This window comes from Procambarus clarkii, chromosome 42 (assembly GCF_040958095.1).
Source record: "Procambarus clarkii isolate CNS0578487 chromosome 42, FALCON_Pclarkii_2.0, whole genome shotgun sequence".
Classification (NCBI taxonomy): Eukaryota; Metazoa; Arthropoda; class Malacostraca; order Decapoda; family Cambaridae; genus Procambarus; species Procambarus clarkii.
This window is the reverse complement of record NC_091191.1, coordinates 2,065,462-2,085,461: the sequence shown is the minus strand read 5'-3', so window position 1 is coordinate 2,085,461 and position 20,000 is coordinate 2,065,462. Positions and strand designations below refer to the sequence as shown.

Genomic DNA, 20,000 nt, shown 5'->3' with positions numbered 1-20,000 from the left:
GATAACCTCAAGAAGATAACCTCACCCATGGTCGGAGGGAGGGAGCCGGTCGGCCGAGCGGACAGCACGCTGGACTTGTGATCCTGTGGTCCCGGGTTCGATCCCAGGCGCCGGCGGGAAACAATGGGCACAGTTTCTTTCACCCTATGGCCCTGTTACCTAGCAGTAAATAGGTACCTGGGTGTTAGTCAGCTGTCACGGGCTGCTTCCTGGGGGTAGAGGCCTGGTCGAGGACCGGGCCGCGGGGACACTAAAAGCCCCGAAATCATCTTAAGATAACCTCAAGATGGTGACCAATGTGCTCACACCACACCAACATTTATCTCCTTATATCTGTCTCTTATATACGGACGATGAGTCACAGTAACGTGGCTGATGATATGATGAGCACACCAGAAGACGGGGAGACCACGACGTTTCGGTCGTCACAATGTACTTGATGATCCTCCAGGACGGACCGAAACGTCGTCGTCTCTTCATCTTCTAGTGTGTGGTTTGTCTCTTGTATATATTTCCCCGTTGTATTCTACAATAACATTGGCAATGAATATGTTGGATACAATAATGTATTGTTATCCATGTAGAGGGCGGCCGTGAGCTCCCACCACCAAGGCTACAGCGGGGGTGAGGATAGCTTGAGCTGCCTCATCCCTTTGTGGGTATTTATACCTCAATAAACTTATTTCAATTACAATGACAGCCTTGTGTAGGCTGGCGAGTATAACCTTGCCAGCTGGTCTTTCTCATCATCTCCCTGCAAATTAACCTAACTTGATCTAACTAGGTCATTGTACTTACCAAAAAACAAGAAGAGCCTAGGCCTAAAAATATTCGAAACCCCCCTTCACAGTGTTTTTATAAACAAAATTGAACAAATTAGTTTTAATATGTAGATATTACAGTGAGAGAAGTTTATTAGTGCCATCATAGACCAAAGCTGTAGTTATAGAGACTTTGAGAGTTGTTCACAACACACGCGTGCGCTTCATCGACGGTTGGGGGTAATGGCTACTAGACTTCAACCCAGGCAAATGCAAAGTAATGATAATTGAGCGAGAACGCCTATTGAATGGGAGATAAACGGCTGGAACAGCAATAAAGAAGGAACTGGGAGTTGACACAACCCCAGTGGAGCCCTGGAGGTCACGTGTGACGTCAGCACCTGGAGGTCACATGGGACGTCAACACCTGGAGGTCACATGTGACGTCAACACCTGGAGGTCACATGTGACATCACCACCTGGAGGTCACATGGGACGTCAGCACCTGGAGGTCACATGTGACGTCAACACCTGGAGGTCACATGTGACGTCAACACCTGGAGGTCACATGTGACGTCAACACCTGGAGGTCACATGTGACGTCAACACCTGGAGGTCACATGTGACGTCAACACCTGGAGGTCACATGTGACGTCAACACCTGGAGGTCACATGTGACGTCAACACCTGGAGGTCACATGTGACGTCACCACCTGGAGGTTACGTGTGACGTCAACACCTGGAGGTCGCATGTGACGTCAACACCTGGAGGTCACATGTGACGTCAACACCTGGAGGTCACATGTGACGTCAACACCTGGAGGTCACATGTGACGTCAACACGCCTGAAGTCTGACAGTCACTATAACAACGTTTAGCAGCCTGGGAAGGAACACTTGAGAACACTGTATACGACACTGGAGCCCCTGTCTGGAGTACTGCGTCCCGGCGTGGAGCCCTCGGGCCGCAGGTGGTGGTGAGTGGAGCCCTCGGGCCGCAGGTGGTAGTGAGTGGAGCCCTCGGGCCGCAGGTGGTGGTGAGTGGAGCCCTCGGCCCGCAGGTGGTGGTGAGTAGAGGCCCTCGGGCCGCAGGTGGTGGTGAATGGAGCCCTCGGCCCGCAGGTGGTGGTGAGTGGAGGCCCTCGGGCCGCAGGTGGTGGTGAATGGAGCCCTCGGGCCGCAGGTGGTGGTGAGTGGAGGCCCTCGGGCCGCAGGTGGTGGTGAATGGAGCCCTCGGGCCGCAGGTAGTGGTGAGAGATGAGGCAAGAGTCACTATATTTACACATCGATCTTGCATATAGTGTAGTATGGAGGAAGGCCCGGGGGGGGGGGGGGGGGGGAAGGTTGGTGTGAGGTCGGTGGTGCTTCTGTACTCGCCTAGTTGTGCTTGCGGAGGTTGAGCTCTGGCTCTTTAGTTCCGCCACTCAGGCAACTGGTGTACGTGTTCCTGAACACATTGTGGTTTCATCTCTTGTCCCTTCTCCTCCTCATCTTCTATGACCGCGCCTGTTATCACCACCACCATCTTCATCATTACTACCACCACCACCACCACCACCATCGTCGGTGGTGGTGGTGGTGGTGGTGTAGAGGGAGCATCATCACCACCACCAGTACTTCCCGCCCCCTCCCCCCACCAGTCATCACCACCTCCAACTTACAGGAGTCACTGCCTATCCCAACACATTCCTCATATCTCAACCTTTCCCTTTTTCGGAAAAGTATCAAAAGTTTTAAAGCCTTTCGGTCTTGGATTGTTTTTGTGAGTGGCCCAAGGTGAGGCAAGCGTCTCACCAGGAGGACCAGGGCTCCCCTGGTCTCTCACGGCGCCCTCAGAGACGCTCTACAAACTTCCAGATTGGATGGACGAGGAGGATCTCTTCAAGTCCTGGTGATGGCAGGGTTGAGTTTGAAGGGTCAAAGGTGATTTTGGGCATGTTTTGAGCGGCGGCCGCCACGCTGCCTCGGGCACGCCTCGCTCTTCACACCACCGTGTGGGCAGCTGGAGTGTGGGCAGCTGGGGTGTGGGCAGCTGGGGTGTGGGCAGCTGGGGTGTGGGCAGCTGGCGTGTGGGCAGCTGGAGTGTGGGCAGCTGGGGTGTGGGCAGCTGGGGTGTGGGCAGCTGGGGTGTGGGCAGCTGGGGTGTGGGCAGCTGGGGTGTGGGCAGCTGGGGTGTGGGCAGCTGGGGTGTGGGCAGCTGGGGTGTGGGCAGCTGGGGTGTGGGCAGCTGGGGTGTGGGCAGCTGGGGTGTGGGCAGCTGGGGTGTGGGCAGCTGGGGTGTGGGCAGCTGGGGTGTGGGCAGCTGGGGTGTGGGCAGCTGGGGTGTGGGCAGCTGGGGTGTGGGCAGCTGGGGTGTGGGCAGCTGGGGTGTGGGCAGCTGGGGTGTGGGCAGCTGGGGTGTGGGTAGCTGGGGTGAGGGCAGCTGGGGTGTGGGCAGCTGGGGTGTGGGCAGCTGGGGTGTGGGTAGCTGGGGTGAGGGCAGCTGGGGTGTGGGCAGCTGGGGTGTGGGCAGCTGGCGTGTGGGTATCTGGGGTGTGGGCAGCTGGGGTGTGGGCAGCTGGGGTGTGGGCAGCTGGGGTGTGGGCAGCTGGGGTGTGGGCAGCTGGGGTGTGGGCAGCTGGGGTGTGGGCAGCTGGGGTGTGGGCAGCTGGGGTGTGGGCAGCTGGGGTGTGGGCAGCTGGCGTGTGGGTATCTGGGGTGTGGGCAGCTGGGGTGTGGGCAGCTGGGGTGTGGGCAGCTGGGGTGTGGGCAGCTGGGGTGTGGGTAGCTGGGGTGTGGGCAGCTGGGGTGTGGGCAGCTGGGGTGTGGGCAGCTGGGGTGTGGGCAGCTGGGGTGTGGGCAGCTGGCGTGTGGGTATCTGGGGTGTGGGCAGCTGGCGTGTGGGTATCTGGGGTGTGGGCAGCTGGGGTGTGGGCAGCTGGGGTGTGGGCAGCTGGGGTGTGGGCAGCTGGGATGTGGGCAGCTGGGGTGTGGGTAGCTGGGGTGAGGGCAGCTGGGGTGTGGGCAGCTGGGGTGTGGGCAGCTGGGGTGTGGGTAGCTGGGGTGAGGGCAGCTGGGGTGTGGGCAGCTGGGGTGTGGGCAGCTGGGGTGTGGGTAGCTGGGGTGAGGGCAGCTGGGGTGTGGGCAGCTGGGGTGTGGGTAGCTGGGGTGTGGGCAGCTGGGGTGTGGGCAGCTGGGGTGTGGGCAGCTGGGGTGTGGGCAGCTGGGGTGTGGGCAGCTGGGGTGTGGGTAGCTGGGGTGTGGGCAGCTGGGGTGTGGGTAGCTGGGGTGTGGGCAGCTGGGGTGTGGGCAGCTGGGGTGTGGGCAGCTGGGGTGTGGGCAGCTGGGGTGTGGGCAGCTGGGGTGAGGGCAGCTGGGGTATGATCATTTTGTATTTGCAGTCTATCTTAAGACAATGCTGAGAGAGCTGAGGTCAGTTAGAACTTTCTCAGACCTGGACAGTGTTAAGGATCTCCAGTTACATAACTCTATATAGCTCCATGATCACCTGCCAAAGGTCATATAAGGAAATTGAGGGAAATGTGTCCATAATACAGCTCTAAACACATGCTGAAATCTGTAAAATATGATCCACTAACATGCATTTCTGGGCTCGTGTTATCGCAGGCTTAGACTATACAGAGAGAGAGAGAGAGAGAGAGAGAGAGAGAGAGAGAGAGAGAGAGAGAGAGAGAGAGAGAGAGAGAGAGAGAGAGAGAGAGAGAGTACAGTCAAATATTGTCACGCATCTGAGATCTATAATGTTTTCTGAGGTGATGTGCTTCTCAAGTTTTCTCTACATCTCCAGCTGAGATAAACGCTGCACTCTCCCCCTGTCCAAAGAACTGGTGAGCATCTATGCCATTCTCTCATAACTATAGAGCCGTTACACTAAACTATCATCAAACTATTGGTCTGTATTCACATACCTTGCGTCACTATATGTGATTGTTGCTGTTGTTGTTAATTCAGAGGTTCAAGAAATGTGCGAGTTCTTCATTCCTCATGATGTATTGAGAGGAATGGTAGCCAGGTACCCAAGGGTTGGTTACTGTAGGGGACTGTCAGGCAGCTGCCGCCCAGGTGGGTGGGTGTGGGGCACGACTGGTGACTGTCAGGCAGCTGCCGCCCAGGTGGGTGGGTGTGGAGCACGACTGGTGACTGTCAGGCAGCTGTCGCCCAGGTGGGTGGGTGTGGAGCACGACTGGTGACTGTCAGGCAGCTGTCGCCCAGGTGGGTGGGTGTGGAGCACGACTGGTGACTGTCAGGCAGCTGCCGCCCAGGTGGGTGGGTGTGGGGCACGACTGGTGACTGTCAGGCAGCTGCCGCCCAGGTGGGTGGGTGTGGAGTACGACTGGTGACTGACTCACCGCAGGTGTAATCTGCCTGTTATAGTGCCTCTTTTTCTCCATCTCTTGAATCTCTTGTGACAAACAAAAAAGACTTTATGTATACATGTATACATTTGTGTATATATATATATGTGTGTGTGTGTGTGCACACGTATGTTTACCAACTAGTTTACCAATTTAGCTTACAAAGACTTGCTTTGCTCAGTGAACCTTGGGGTTCAGTTTCTGAACCCATTATGTGCCTCTGTAACCCTCTCCACCACCGCCCACGGGATGGGTGTGGGGTGGCAACCCGTTCTCGCACTTGCTTATAGTCAACATTGACATATTAATAAGTGCATATGTGACATACTAATTTATTGTGAATATTTTAGTTTACCTTGAAAAGCTTAAAAGAAAACACCGACCTAACCAAACCTTCTTAGTATGTTAAGATAAGCATCTTATTGCTTCTTAATTACAATTATTACTTAACCTATACCTCTATTGATATGCCAGTTTTATAAAAATAATAAAAAAAAATAAATTATTTAAATAAATTGTAAAGTAACTCAGGATATTGTCAAATATTGTATAAAATCTCTATTGTTTAATAAAACTGAAAAAGAAATTCCTAATATGAAAACTGATGTTTAGTGAATCTATAGGAAGAGTTTGTACCTTAAAAAAAATATAACTTGGCATATACCACATATGTACTTATTAATCAGCCACATAGTGACTACAAGCAATAAATCATATATGTACAATCATGTGCGAGAGCGGGTTGCGGGTGCACCACCACCCACGGGATGGGTGTGGTGTGCACCACCACCCACGGGATGGGTGTGGGGTGCACCACCACCCACGGGATGGGTGTGGGGTGGACCACCACCCACGGGATGGATGTGGGGTGCACCACCACCCACGGGATGGGTGTGGGGTCCCCCACCACCCACGGGATGGATGTGGGGTGCACCACCACCCACGGGATGGATGTGGGGTGCACCACCACCCACGGGATGGATGTGGGGTGCACCACCACCCACGGGATGGATGTGGGGTGCACCACCACCCACGGGATGGGTGTGGGGTGGACCACCACCCACGGGATGGATGTGGGGTGGACCACCACCCACGGGATGGATGTGGGGTGCACCACCACCCACGGGATGGGTGTGGGGTGCACCACCACCCACGGGATGGGTGTGGGGTGCACCACCACCCACGGGATGGGTGTGGGGTGCACCACCACCCACGGGATGGGTGTGGGGTGCACCACCACCCACATGATGGGTGTGGGGTGCACCACCACCCACGGGATGGGTGTGGGGTGGACCACCACCCACGGGATGGATGTGGGGTGGACCACCACCCACGGGATGGGTGTGGGGTGGACCACCACCCACGGGATGGATGTGGGGTGGACCACCACCCACGGGATGGGTGTGGGGTGGACCACCACCCACGGGATGGGTGTGGGGTGCACCACCACCCACGGGATGGGTGTGGGGTGCACCACCACCCACGGGATGGGTGTGGGGTGGACCACCACCCACGGGATGGATGTGGGGTGGACCACCACCCACGGGATGGGTGTGGGGTGCACCACCACCCACGGGATGGGTGTGGGGTGGACCACCACCCACGGGATGGATGTGGGGTGGACCACCACCCACGGGATGGGTGTGGGGTGCACCACCACCCACGGGATGGATGTGGGGTGCACCACCACCCACGGGATGGGTGTGGGGTGGACCACCACCCACGGGATGGATGTGGGGTGGACCACCACCCACGGGATGGGTGTGGGGTGGACCACCACCCACGGGATGGATGTGGGGTGGACCACCACCCACGGGATGGGTGTGGGGTGCACCACCACCCACGGGATGGGTGTGGGGTGCACCACCACCCACGGGATGGGTGTGGGGTGCACCACCACCCACGGGATGGATGTGGGGTGCACCACCACCCACGGGATGGGTGTGGGGTGCACCACCACCCACGGGATGGATGTGGGGTGGACCACCACCCACGGGATGGATGTGGGGTGCACCACCACCCACGGGATGGGTGTGGGGTGGACCACCACCCACGGGATGGATGTGGGGTGGACCACCACCCACGGGATGGATGTGGGGTGCACCACCACCCACGGGATGGGTGTGGGGTGCACCACCACCCACGGGATGGGTGTGGGGTGCACCACCACCCACGGGATGGGTGTGGGGTGCACCACCACCCACGGGATGGGTGTGGGGTGCACCACCACCCACGGGATGGATGTGGGGTGCACCACCACCCACGGGATGGGTGTGGGGTGGACCACCACCCACGGGATGGATGTGGGGTGGACCACCACCCACGGGATGGGTGTGGGGTGGACCACCACCCACGGGATGGATGTGGGGTGGACCACCACCCACGGGATGGGTGTGGGGTGGACCACCACCCACGGGATGGGTGTGGGGTGCACCACCACCCACGGGATGGGTGTGGGGTGCACCACCACCCACGGGATGGGTGTGGGGTGGACCACCACCCACGGGATGGATGTGGGGTGGACCACCACCCACGGGATGGGTGTGGGGTGCACCACCACCCACGGGATGGGTGTGGGGTGGACCACCACCCACGGGATGGATGTGGGGTGGACCACCACCCACGGGATGGGTGTGGGGTGCACCACCACCCACGGGATGGATGTGGGGTGCACCACCACCCACGGGATGGGTGTGGGGTGGACCACCACCCACGGGATGGATGTGGGGTGGACCACCACCCACGGGATGGGTGTGGGGTGGACCACCACCCACGGGATGGATGTGGGGTGGACCACCACCCACGGGATGGGTGTGGGGTGCACCACCACCCACGGGATGGGTGTGGGGTGCACCACCACCCACGGGATGGGTGTGGGGTGCACCACCACCCACGGGATGGGTGTGGGGTCCCCCACCACCCACGGGATGGGTGTGGGGTGCACCACCACCCACGGGATGGGTGTGGGGTCCCCCACCACCCACAGGATGGGTGTGGGGTCCCCCACCACCCACAACCACCCTGACAGATGAACTACACGCCTCTGACTTACAAATTGAATACAAAACTGATTATCTGCTGTGTCTTGGTAGTGGTGGTGGTGAGGGGGGGGGAGGGGGCGGGTATCTGTTGAGGACTCTGTCTCACACTGTCTCCTGTTTCTCCTTGTTTACTCAGGCTGCCAGTGTGATGACGGGGTGGGACGCTAGGGTGGGTGGCTCGGTCATGCAGTATAATGTCTATCTTCAGTCTATTCCCTCCCCTAACTCCCTCCCTCCCTTCCTTCCCTCTCTCTGGAGCATTTATCTGCCCCTACTTCTGGCCTCCCTGGCCCTCCCTCACTCCCCCAACCACTGTCAAACGCGCTATATTTTAAGCATTTTATGACTCTCTATTCTCCCGTTACCCGCGAGAATATTCAATGATCTTTTCATAATTCTCTTCCTTTTGCCGCGGCCAGAGTAATGCGCGGACCCCGGCCAGGGGGCGCGCGGGGCGGGAGCTGGAGCAGGAAGAAGGCGAGGAAGTAGAGCATCAAGCAGCAAAGAGAAGTTACAGGGCAGAAAGTATTAAACGGAGATGGGTAAACGGAGAGGGCAAGACGAAGGGGGATGGGTAAGGGAGGAGTGAGAGAGGGAACAGGGAAAGGTAAGGGGGTAGAGTAGGGGGGTGGAGGAGGAGGAGGGAGAAAGACGCAGTGGGAAGGGGGGGGGGAGATGGGGGTAGAGAGGAGGGGGGAGGGGAGGGGAGGGTTACAGACAGCTTCACATTGTGCTGTTTTGTTAATATTTCTAAGTGTTGACTCGGTGTTGATTATTGTGTTCACGCAGCTGTTGGCTCTTTTGTTGACCCGCAGTACACACACACACACACACACACAGACACACACACACACACACACACACACACACACACACACACACACACACATACTGTTTCCCTATACTGAAACCTATACTGTTTCTGGTATATGTAAATGATCTCCCAGAGGGTATAGATTCGTTCCTCTCAATGTTTGCCGACGATGCAAAAATTATGAGGAGGATTGAAACAGAGGATGATAGTAGGAGGCTACAAGATGACCTGGATAGACTGAGTGAATGGTCCAACAAATGGCTGTTGAAGTTCAACCCGAGTAAATGCAAAGTAATGAAACTAGGCAGTGGAAACAGGAGGCCAGGCACAGGATACAGAATAGGAGATGAAGTACTTAATGAAACAGACAGAGAGAAAGATCTAGGAGTTGATATCACACCAAACCTGTCTCCTGAAGCCCACATAAAGAGAATAACGTCTGCGGCATATGCGAGGCTGGCTAACATCAGAACGGCGTTCAGGAACCTGTGTAAGGAATCATTCAGAATCTTGTACACCACATATGTAAGACCAATCCTGGAGTATGCGGCCCCAGCATGGAGCCCGTACCTTGTCAAGCACAAGACGAAGCTGGAAAAAGTCCAAAGGTATGCTACTAGACTAGTCCCAGAACTAAGAGGCATGAGTTATGAGGAAAGGCTGCGGGAAATGCACCTCACGACACTGGAAGACAGAAGAGTAAGGGGGGACATGATCACAACCTACAAAATCCTCAGGGGAATCGACCGGGTAAACAAGGACGAACTTTTCAACACTGGTGGGACGCGAACAAGGGGACACAGGTGGAAGCTGAGTACCCAAATGAGCCACAGAGACGTTAGAAAGAACTTTTTCAGTGTCAGAGTAGTTAGCAAATGGAATGCATTAGGAAGTGATGTGGTGGAGGCTGACTCCATTCACAGTTTCAAATGTAGATATGATAGAGCCCAATAGGCTCAGGAATCTGTACACCAGTTGATTGACGGTTGAGAGGCGGGACCAAAGAGCCAGAGCTCAACCCCCGCAAGCACAATTAGGTGAGTACAATTAGGTGAGTACACACACACACACACACACACACACACACACACACACGCGCACACACACACACACACACACACACACACACACACACACACACACACACACACACACACACACGCACACACACACCCACACACACACACGCACACACACACACACACACACACACACACACACACACACACACACACACACACACACACACACACACAAGAGTGAGAGTGGGTGGGAGGGAGAGAAGCAGAGAGAACGGAGGCAGGGAATTATCATGTGAAAGCGCCAAGCCATTACGACTATATAGCACTGGGAAAGGGTCAGGATAAGGATTTGGGATGGGACGGAGGGAAGGAATGTTACCCAATTACTTGGACACCACTTGGGAATGGGAGAGAAAGACCTCGGGCACCGCCGGGTAGCTTATCTAGTAATATATATATATATATATATATATATATATATATATATATATATATATATATATATATATATATATATATATTTACTGTCGATGGTAACTGAAAAATCAATTCTTCAAAATTCATTTTTATTTCTAGTCTGACGCGACACTTGAACGCGTTTCGTAATAACTTATTACATTTTTAAAGACTTTAATTTACGCACACACAACTGTAACCTGAAAACACTAAACAGAGTTTTACTTATGATAACACTTAAACAGTTTGTCTTATATACTCGCACTTGGGTGAGGTGATGTGTTGTAACAGTTTTGGATGATGTGAACAAACTTTTGTCAAACACAAGACAGAACACGGAACAATGGGTATTAATTGGATATATGAGAGCATAAGAATGGAAGTAACTGCAAAGGGCCTATTGGCCCATACTTCCTCTTGATGCTTCTATATTGGTACGAAGTCTTGAAGTGGGTAGAATATAGTTGAGCATTAATTGGCTGTTGATTGCTGGTGTTGACTTTTTGATGTGTAGTGCCTCGCAGATGTCGAGCCGCCTGCTATTGCTGTATCTATCGATGATTTCTGTGTTGTTTGTTAAGACTTCTCTGGTGATGGTCTGGTTGTGGGAAGAGATTATATGTTTCTTAATGGAGCCCTGTTGCTTATGCATTGTTAATCGCCTGGAAAGAGATGTTATTGTCTTGCCTATATACTGAGTTCTTTGGGGCTTACAGTCCCCAAGTGGGCATTTGAAGGCATAGACGACGTTGGCCTCCTTTAAAGCGTTCTACTTTGTGTCTGGAGAGTTTTTCATGAGTAGGTTGGCCGTTTTTTTGGTTTTATAGTAAATCGTCAATTGTATCTTTTGATTTTTGTCTGTAGGGATAACGTTCCTATTAACAATATCTTTCAGGACTCTTTCCTCCGTTTTATGAGCTGTCGAAAAGAAGTTCCTGTAAAATAGTCTAATAGGGGGTACAGGTGTTGTGTTAGTTGACTCTTCAGAGGTTGCATGGCGTTTCACCTTTCTTTTTATGATGTTTTCAACGAAACCATTGGAGAAGCCGTTGTTAACTAGGACCTGCCTTACCCTACAGAGTTCTTCATCGACTTGCTTCCATCCTGAGCTGTGGCTGAGAGCACGGTCGACGTAAGCGTTGACAACACTCCTCTTGTATCTATATACCTATATATATATGTATGTATATATATATATATATATATATATATATATATATATATATATATATATATATATATAATATATATATAATATATATATTATATATATATATATATATTATATATATATAATATATATTATGAAAATGTCTGTTTATTTGTCAGTCTGTTCGATTTTGGGAGCCAGACGCTTGCGGTAGTCTCACCAAACTTTGGAGGGCGACTAGTCTTTGGGGAGGGTGAGAGGTAGGTCAGGCGCTGACCCCATGACCTCCCCTGGCATGAAATGGCAAACTTTATACCAATTTCCAATCTCGCTAAATACCAGACTTCATCCTCACTAAGATTCATCAAGTTTGTTATTTTCTACATAATGATTATATGTGAGTTTATTGTATGTAGTTTATTGATGAACCCAGTGTTAAGTGAAGATGGTTAGTGATGAGTGGAAAATGGTGACGACTATAAAATGTGATGAAGGGACAGTGAAAGATAGGGAACATGAAGAAAGATGACGGTAAAGGTAGGATGATGATGATGGATGTAGTTCCATCTGTCTTTATTAAACGATGGTTTCCGGGGAGTAAAGATGGTTACAGTGCTGCCCGTCCTCCTAATTATTGGTTATATGATGTGTGTGTGTGTGTATGATGTATGATGGTTATACTACCTGAGTTATATTCACGGTGGTACTGAGTTATATTCAGCATTATCCTCACTTTAATAAGAATTAATTGAAATCCTCAGATTAGGCAAAATTGTAATTAATTCTGTCAATAAAGATGTTAATAATAATAACATGGTAGCGTGATGGTGCCCAGGTGTTGGCGGGGGCAACACTCTACGGATAGACATTGCCAGGTTTCATATACACATCTTGGATGTTAATTTAAAAGTACAAGGTATAAAATAATTATATATTATTAATATAATAATTAATACTAATTAATAAAATAATAATAACAATAATAATTTGTCGCATCCCAAAGGTGTGTTTGTATTCCTGTGTAGCTGTATTTGTGGCGAGTAAATACTGCTTACCATCCCTGTATGTCATGCGTGTGTACCTTCATTGTATGTGTGTGTGTGTGTGTGTGTGTGTGTGTGTGTGTGTGTGTGTGTGTGTGTGTGTGTGTGTGTGTGTGTGTGTGTGTGTAGATGTTCGTGTGTCTGTGTGTGTGTAGATGTTCGTGTGTGTGTGTGTCTGTGTGTGTAGATGTTCGTGTGTGTGTGTGTGTGTGTGTAGATGTTAGTGTGTGTGTGTGTGTGTGTGTAGATGTTCGTGTGTGTGTGTGTGTGTGTGTAGATGTTCGTGTGTGTGTGTGTGTGTGTGTGTGTGTAGATGTTAGTGTGTGTGTGTGTGTGTGTAGATGTTCGTGTGTGTGTGTCTGTGTGTGTAGATGTTCGTGTGTGTGTGTGTGTGTGTGTAGATGTTCGTGTGTGTGTGTGTGTGTAGATGTTCGTGTGTGTGTGTGTGTGTGTGTAGATGTTCGTGTGTGTGTGTGTGTGTGTGTAGATGTTCGTGTGTGTGTGTGTGTGTGTGTGTAGATGTTCGTGTGTGTGTGTCTGTGTGTGTAGATGTTCGTGTGTGTGTGTGTGTGTGTGTAGATGTTCGTGTGTGTGTGTGTAGATGTTCGTGTGTGTGTGTCTGTGTGTGTAGATGTTCGTGTGTGTGTGTGTGTGTGTGTAGATGTTCGTGTGTGTGTGTCTGTGTGTGTGTGTGTGTGTAGATGTTCGTGTGTGTGTGTCTGTGTGTGTAGATGTTCGTGTGTGTGTGTGTGTGTGTGTAGATGTTCGTGTGTGTGTGTCTGTGTGTGTGTGTGTGTGTAGATGTTCGTGTGTGTGTGTGTAGATGTTCGTGTGTGTGTGTGTGTAGATGTTCGTGTGTGTGTGTGTAGATGTTCGTGTGTGTGTGTCTGTGTGTGTAGATGTTCGTGTGTGTGTGTGTAGATGTTCGTGTGTGTGTGTGTAGATGTTCGTGTGTGTGTGTCTGTGTGTGTAGATGTTCGTGTGTGTGTGTGTAGATGTTCGTGTGTGTGTGTGTAGATGTTCGTGTGTGTGTGTGTAGATGTTCGTGTGTGTGTGTGTAGATGTTCGTGTGTGTGTGTCTGTGTGTGTAGATGTTCGTGTGTGTGTGTCTGTGTGTGTAGATGTTCGTGTGTGTGTGTGTAGATGTTCGTGTGTGTGTGTGTAGATGTTCGTGTGTGTGTGTGTGTGTGTGTGTGTGTGTGTGTGTGTGTGTGTGTGTGTGTGTGTGTGTGTGTGTGTGTGTGTGTGTGTGTGTGTGTGTGTGTGTGTGTTGTACTCGCCTAATTGTGCTTGCGAGGGTTGAGCTTCGGCTCTTTGATCTCTCCTCTCAACTGTCAGTCAAGTTGTGCACAGGTTCCTGAGCCTATTGGGTTCTATTACATCTTCATATGAAACTGTCCCAACACCATCTCACTGCTTAGTGCATTACGTTTGTTAATTACTCTGACGTTGCTTTTTGTGCTCCGTTCTTTTCGGTGCCCAGTTTTCACCTGTCCCCTTGTGCGTGTACCACCTGTGATAAGTTGTGTCTTTAACTCTTAAGAATTATGTACGTAGTAATCATGTCTCCCTTAACTCTTCTGTCTTCCAGTGATGTGAGGTTTAATTCCTGTAGCATTTTCTTGTAACTGATACCTAACGGTTTTGTGACTAGTCTGTAACATACCTCTGAACTTTCTTCAACTTCCTGTTGTACTTTACTAAATATGGGCTCCACACTGGGGCTGCATACTCCAGGATTGGCCTGACGTATGTGATATACAAGATCCTAAATGATATCTTACACTTTCTATTTTTTTGTTACGTCAATATTTACACGAGGGTCCACATCGTTAGTACTATATATAAACGGGAGGACGGACTGCTTATGGGGTACTGTGTCAAAGGCTTCCTGACAGTCCAGAAATATGCAGTCTGCCCCATCCTTCTCTGTCCTGTGTATGAGTGTGTGCATGTGTGTGTGTGTGTGTGTGTGTGTGTGTGTGTGTGTGTGTGTGTGTGTGTGTGTGTGTGTGTGCATGTGTGTGTGTGTGTGTGTGTGTGTGTGTGTGTGTGTGTGTGTGTGTGTGTGTGTGTGTGTGTGTGTGTCATTAACTATCAGAAGTGTTAGCGTGTTTGAGGAGTAATAATAGTTTGTGTGTGTGATTTGTACAGTGCTGCTGACGTGTGTGTGTGTGTGTGTGTACTACGGGCTCACCATAGCCCGTGCTACTTGGAACTTTTTGTTCCCGGTGGCGAATCTTAAACAAAAAGAACAAGACCAACAAGTGTGTGTGTGTTACAGGTGATGGTGGGGTGGCGTCGCAGCGCTCTGGTCCGCGGCAGCGTCCTGCTGAACGTGGTGTTCGCGCTCTACGTGGCCATCCACGTGGTGTCGCCCCCCCGCCTCCTGGCCCCCCGCGCCCCCCTCGCCCTCCTCCACGACAACCTCACCACCTCGCCCGACCTCGCCGACTACCCGACTGAGGGCGCCGGCGACGCCATCCCCGACGATCCCTCCGACCCTCCGGTGCCGCCCACGCCCGCGCCCACGCTTCAAGAGAAGGTGTACCCGGACCTACACGCCTGCCACACGCCCACGTTGACCGCACGCCCCGCCCTGCACGGCACACATTGGGTGCTGTACAACTTCGTGCCGGCCGACACCCAGCCGGCGTGCAACGAGTCGGTGACGTACACGACGCACGCCGACTTCACCTTCCTGGACAACGTGGTGCCGCTGGTGGAGCGGTGGCGCGGGCCCGTCAGCGCCGCCGTCTTCGCCCCCGGCGCCGACTTCAACGCCACGGTGCGCACTGTGGCCTTCCTGCGCACCTGCCGCCCCCTGGTGGCCAAGCACGTCACCTTCCACCTCTTCTTCCCCGCCGACCACATGCCCGCCCACGTCCCGCCCACCGCCCACCTGCTGGCCCAACGCCCGTCGTGCTCCACGCCGCCCCCGTACCTCGCCGCCCACACCTACAAGCGCGCCCACAACTTGACGTACCCCGTCAACATAGCGCGCAACATCGCACGTCGCGCGGCGGCGACGTACTTCGTGCTGGCCAGCGACGTCGAGCTCTACCCGTCGCTCGACTTCATCACCTTCTTCATGGAGATGACGCGACGTGTAGACGCGTCGCGCGCCGCCGCCCCGACGCGACGCGTCTACGTCCTCCCCATCTTCGAGGTGAAGAGCGGCTTGCGTCCCCCGGCCACCAAGCCCGCGCTGGTGCGCATGCTCAAGCGCGGGGCGGCCATACCCTTCCACAAGTTCGTGTGCCCACAGTGCCACAAGGTGCCGGGCATGCGCGAGTGGGCCGACTCCAACGCCACCGACACCGTTAACGTGGTGATGGTGGCCAAGCGGCACCCACCTTACCACCACTGGGAACCTATCTACGTCGGCACCCACCTCGAGCCTCTGTACGACGAGAGGCTCTCGTGGGAGGGACGCTCCGACAAGATGACGCAGGTACGTGGGCTTAAGCTTGACGCTCTAGTGCGTCACTCTAGGCTCTAGTGCGTCACTCTAGGCTCTAGTGCGTCACTCTAGGCTCTAGTGCGTCACTCTAGGCTCTAGTGACTCTATTACACTAGTCACTTTAGTTTATCTTAAGTCTAGTCTCTGGTAAGTCTGTAGTAAGTGTTTCTGGTAATTACTAAGTCATACACACTTAACTCAGGTTGTGTGACGTATGCTTCTATGGTAAGTTGGCCAAGTGTGAGTATGTTGGGCAAGTGTGAGTTGGCCAAGTGTGAGTATGTTGGGCAAGTGTGAGTTGGCCAAGTGTGAGTATGTTGGGCAAGTGTGAGTAAGATGAGCAAATGTCAGTAAGTTGGCCAAGTGTGAGTAAGATGAGCAAATGTCAGTAAGTTGGACAAGTGTGAGTAAGTTGGACAAGTGTGAGTAAGTTGGGCAAGTGTGAGTAAGTTGGACAAGTGTGAGTAAGTTGGACAAGTGTGAGTAAGTTGGGAAAGTGTGAGTAAGTTGGACAAGTGTGAGTAAGTTGGGCAAGTGTGAGTAAGTTGGACAAGTGTGAGTAAGATGAGCAAATGTCAGTAAGTTGGACAAGTGTGAGTAAGATGAACAAATGTCAGTAAGTTGGACAAGTGTGAGTAAGATGAGCAAATGTCAGTAAGTTGGACAAGTGTGAGTAAGATGAGCAAATGTCAGTAAGTTGGACAAGTGTGAGTAAGTTGGACAAGTGTGAGTAAGTTGGGCAAGTGTGAGTAAGTTGATCAAGTGTGAGTAACTTGGACAAGTGTGAGTAAGTTGACCAAGTGTGAGTAACTTGGACAAGTGTGAGTAAGTTGGACAAGTGTAAATTGGTCAAGTGTGAGTAAGTTGGACAAGTGTGAGTAAGTTGGGCAAGTGTGAGTAAGTTGATCAAGTGTGAGTAACTTGGACAAGTGTGAGTAAGTTGACCAAGTGTGAGTAACTTGGACAAGTGTGAGTAAGTTGGGCAAGTGTAAATTGGTCAAGTGTGAGTAAGTTGGACAAGTGTGAGTAAGTTGACCAAGTGTGAGTAACTTGGACAAGTGTGAGTAAGTTGGACAAGTGTGAGTAAGTTGGGCAAGTGTAAGTTGGCCAAGTGTGAGTAAGTTGGACAAGCGTGAGTAAGTTGAGCAAGTGTGAGTAAGTTGGACAAGTGTGAGTAAGTTGGACAAGTGTGAGTAAGTTGGACAAGTGTGAGTAAGTTGGGCAAGTGTGAGTAAGTTGGGCAAGTGTGAGTAAGTTGATCAAGTGTGAGTAAGTTGATCAAGTGTGAGTAAGTTGGACAAGTGTGAGTAAGTTGGACAAGTGTGAGTAAGTTGACCAAGTGTGAGTAACTTGGACAAGTGTGAGTAAGTTGGCCAAGTGTGAGTAAGTTGAACAAGTGTGAGTAAGTTGACGAAGTGTGAGTAACTTGGCCAAGTGTGAGTAAGTTGGACAAGTGTGAGTAAGTTGACCAAGTGTGAGTAAGTTGGCCAAGTGTGAGTAAGTTGACCAAGTGTGAGTAAGTTGACCAAGTGTGAGTAAGTTGGACAAGTGTGAGTAAGTTGAACAAGTGTGAGTAAGTTGACGAAGTGTGAGTAAGTTGACCAAGTGTGAGTAAGTTGGACAAGTGTGAGTAAGTTGGACAAGTGTGAGTAAGTTGAGCAAGTGTGAGTAAGTTGGACAAGTATGAGTAAGTTGATCAAGTGTGAGTAAGTTGGGCAAGTGTGAGTAAGTTGGGCAAGTGTAAGTTGGCCAAGTGTGAGTAAGTTGGACAAGTGTGAGTAAGTTGGACAAGTGTGAGTAAGTTGGACAAGTGTGAGTAAGTTGGGCAAGTGTGAGTAAGTTGGACAAGTGTGAGTAAGTTGGGCAAGTGTGAGTAAGTTGGGCAAGTGTGAGTAAGTTGATCAAGTGTGAGTAAGTTGATCAAGTGTGAGTAAGTTGGACAAGTGTGAGTAAGTTGGACAAGTGTGAGTAAGTTGACCAAGTGTGAGTAACTTGGACAAGTGTGAGTAAGTTGGCCAAGTGTGAGTAAGTTGAACAAGTGTGAGTAAGTTGACGAAGTGTGAGTAACTTGGCCAAGTGTGAGTAAGTTGGACAAGTGTGAGTAAGTTGACCAAGTGTGAGTAAGTTGGCCAAGTGTGAGTAAGTTGACCAAGTGTGAGTAAGTTGGACAAGTGTGAGTAAGTTGAACAAGTGTGAGTAAGTTGACGAAGTGTGAGTAAGTTGACCAAGTGTGAGTAAGTTGGACAAGTGTGAGTAAGTTGACCAAGTGTGAGTAACTTGGCCAAGTGTGAGTAAGTTGACCAAGTGTGAGTAAGTTGGACAAGTGTGAGTAAGTTGGACAAGTGTGAGTAAGTTGACCAAGTGTGAGTAAGTTGGACAAGTGTGAGTAAGTTGACCAAGTGTGAGTAAGTTGGACAAGTGTGAGTAAGTTGACCAAGTGTGAGTAACTTGGACAAGTCACTAGTTAATCATTAGAGTATGACACTCAAGTGGTCAGGTCCGGCGTTCTGCTCATTTAATATAAGAACAACCAGCAATATATGTATCAAGTGTCGTATGTACGTGTTCACGGATATGTACACAATATGTACACTTTGTGTTACATGTGTACCATGGCTGATGGTGTGGTGCGAGTGGTTATTATATCCGGCTGGTAGTATAGGGACCCAGGGTTCGAGTCTCCCTGGAGGGCTTGTGTCTGACCTCAGCCAGTGGCCAGAGTGTGACCTTTCCTTGGCACTCTTGATCACTAGAGTGAGAGTTATCTTGTGGTTATCTTGAGATGATTTCGGGGCTTTTTAGTGTCCCCGCGGCCCGGTCCTCGACCAGGCCTCCACCCCCCAGGAAGCAGCCCGTGACAGCTGACTAACACCCAGGTACCTATTTTACTGCTAGGTAACAGGGGCATAGGAGTGAAAGAAACTCTGCCCATTGTTTCTCGCCGGCGCCTGGGATCGAACCCAGGACCACAGGATTACAAGTCCAGCGTGCTGTCCGCTCGGCCGACCGGCTCCTCAGTGTGTGGCACTCAACACCAACATCTCAACACCTGTCTTGTGGGTGTTGACAACACCTTGTGGCAGGTGTATTTACTTACAGCTTGTATCTGCAGAATCGAGCTGTTAGCTCTTGGATCCCGCCTTCCTAACCAATCTCGTTTATTATGTCTGCTACATATATTTCTCTTTTTACAAACACACACCTACACACATCCTCAGGACGCAACCCGTAGCAGCTGTCTAACTCGCAGGTACCTATTTACTGCTAGGTGAAGAGGAGCATCAGGGTGAAAGAAATTGCTCATTTTCTTTATGCCTCTGTCGAGGATCGAACCCGGCCCTTGGGACTACGACCGCAGAGCGCTGTCCATTCAGCCGCGAGGCCCCGGGTGTCAGGTCATGTGGGTATTGACACCACTGAACAACAGTTAGTATAATTTTCTTGCAAGAAGCCATCACGTCTTGATATGGTCATAACTAGCGTGGGATTAACAGCCCCTATAACATAACTAGCGTGGGAGTAACAGCCCCTATAACATAACTAGCGTGGGATTAACAGCCCCTATAACATAACTAGCGTGGGAGTAACAGCCCCTATAACATGTGGGATTAACAGCCCCTATAACATAACTAACGTAGGATTAACAGCCCCTATAACATAACTAGCGTGGGAGTAACAGCCCCTATAACATGTGGGATTAACAGCCCCTATAACATAACTAACGTAGGATTAACAGCCCCTATAACATAACTAACGTAGGATTAACAGACCCTATAACATAACTAACGTAGGATTAACAGCCCCTATAACATAACTAGCGTGGGATTAACAGCCCCTATAACATAACTAGCGTGGGAGTAACAGCCCCTATAACATGTGGGATTAACAGCCCCTAT

At 51.3% G+C, this 20,000-nt stretch overlaps 1 protein-coding gene across 3 annotated transcripts in view; it reads left to right on the top strand.

Moving 5' to 3' along the window:
- LOC123770346 (beta-1,4-glucuronyltransferase 1) overlaps positions 1 to 20,000 on the top strand; it is an 88,587-nt gene that overhangs the window by 27,174 nt on the left and 41,413 nt on the right. For all 3 annotated transcript variants that reach the window (XM_045762164.2, XM_069339808.1, XM_069339810.1), the window contains one exon: positions 14,926 to 16,095. In XM_045762164.2, coding sequence (XP_045618120.1) covers positions 14,929 to 16,095 — 1,167 coding nt within the window. In that variant the 5' untranslated portion in view covers positions 14,926 to 14,928. The remainder of the gene's footprint in view (positions 1 to 14,925; positions 16,096 to 20,000) is intronic.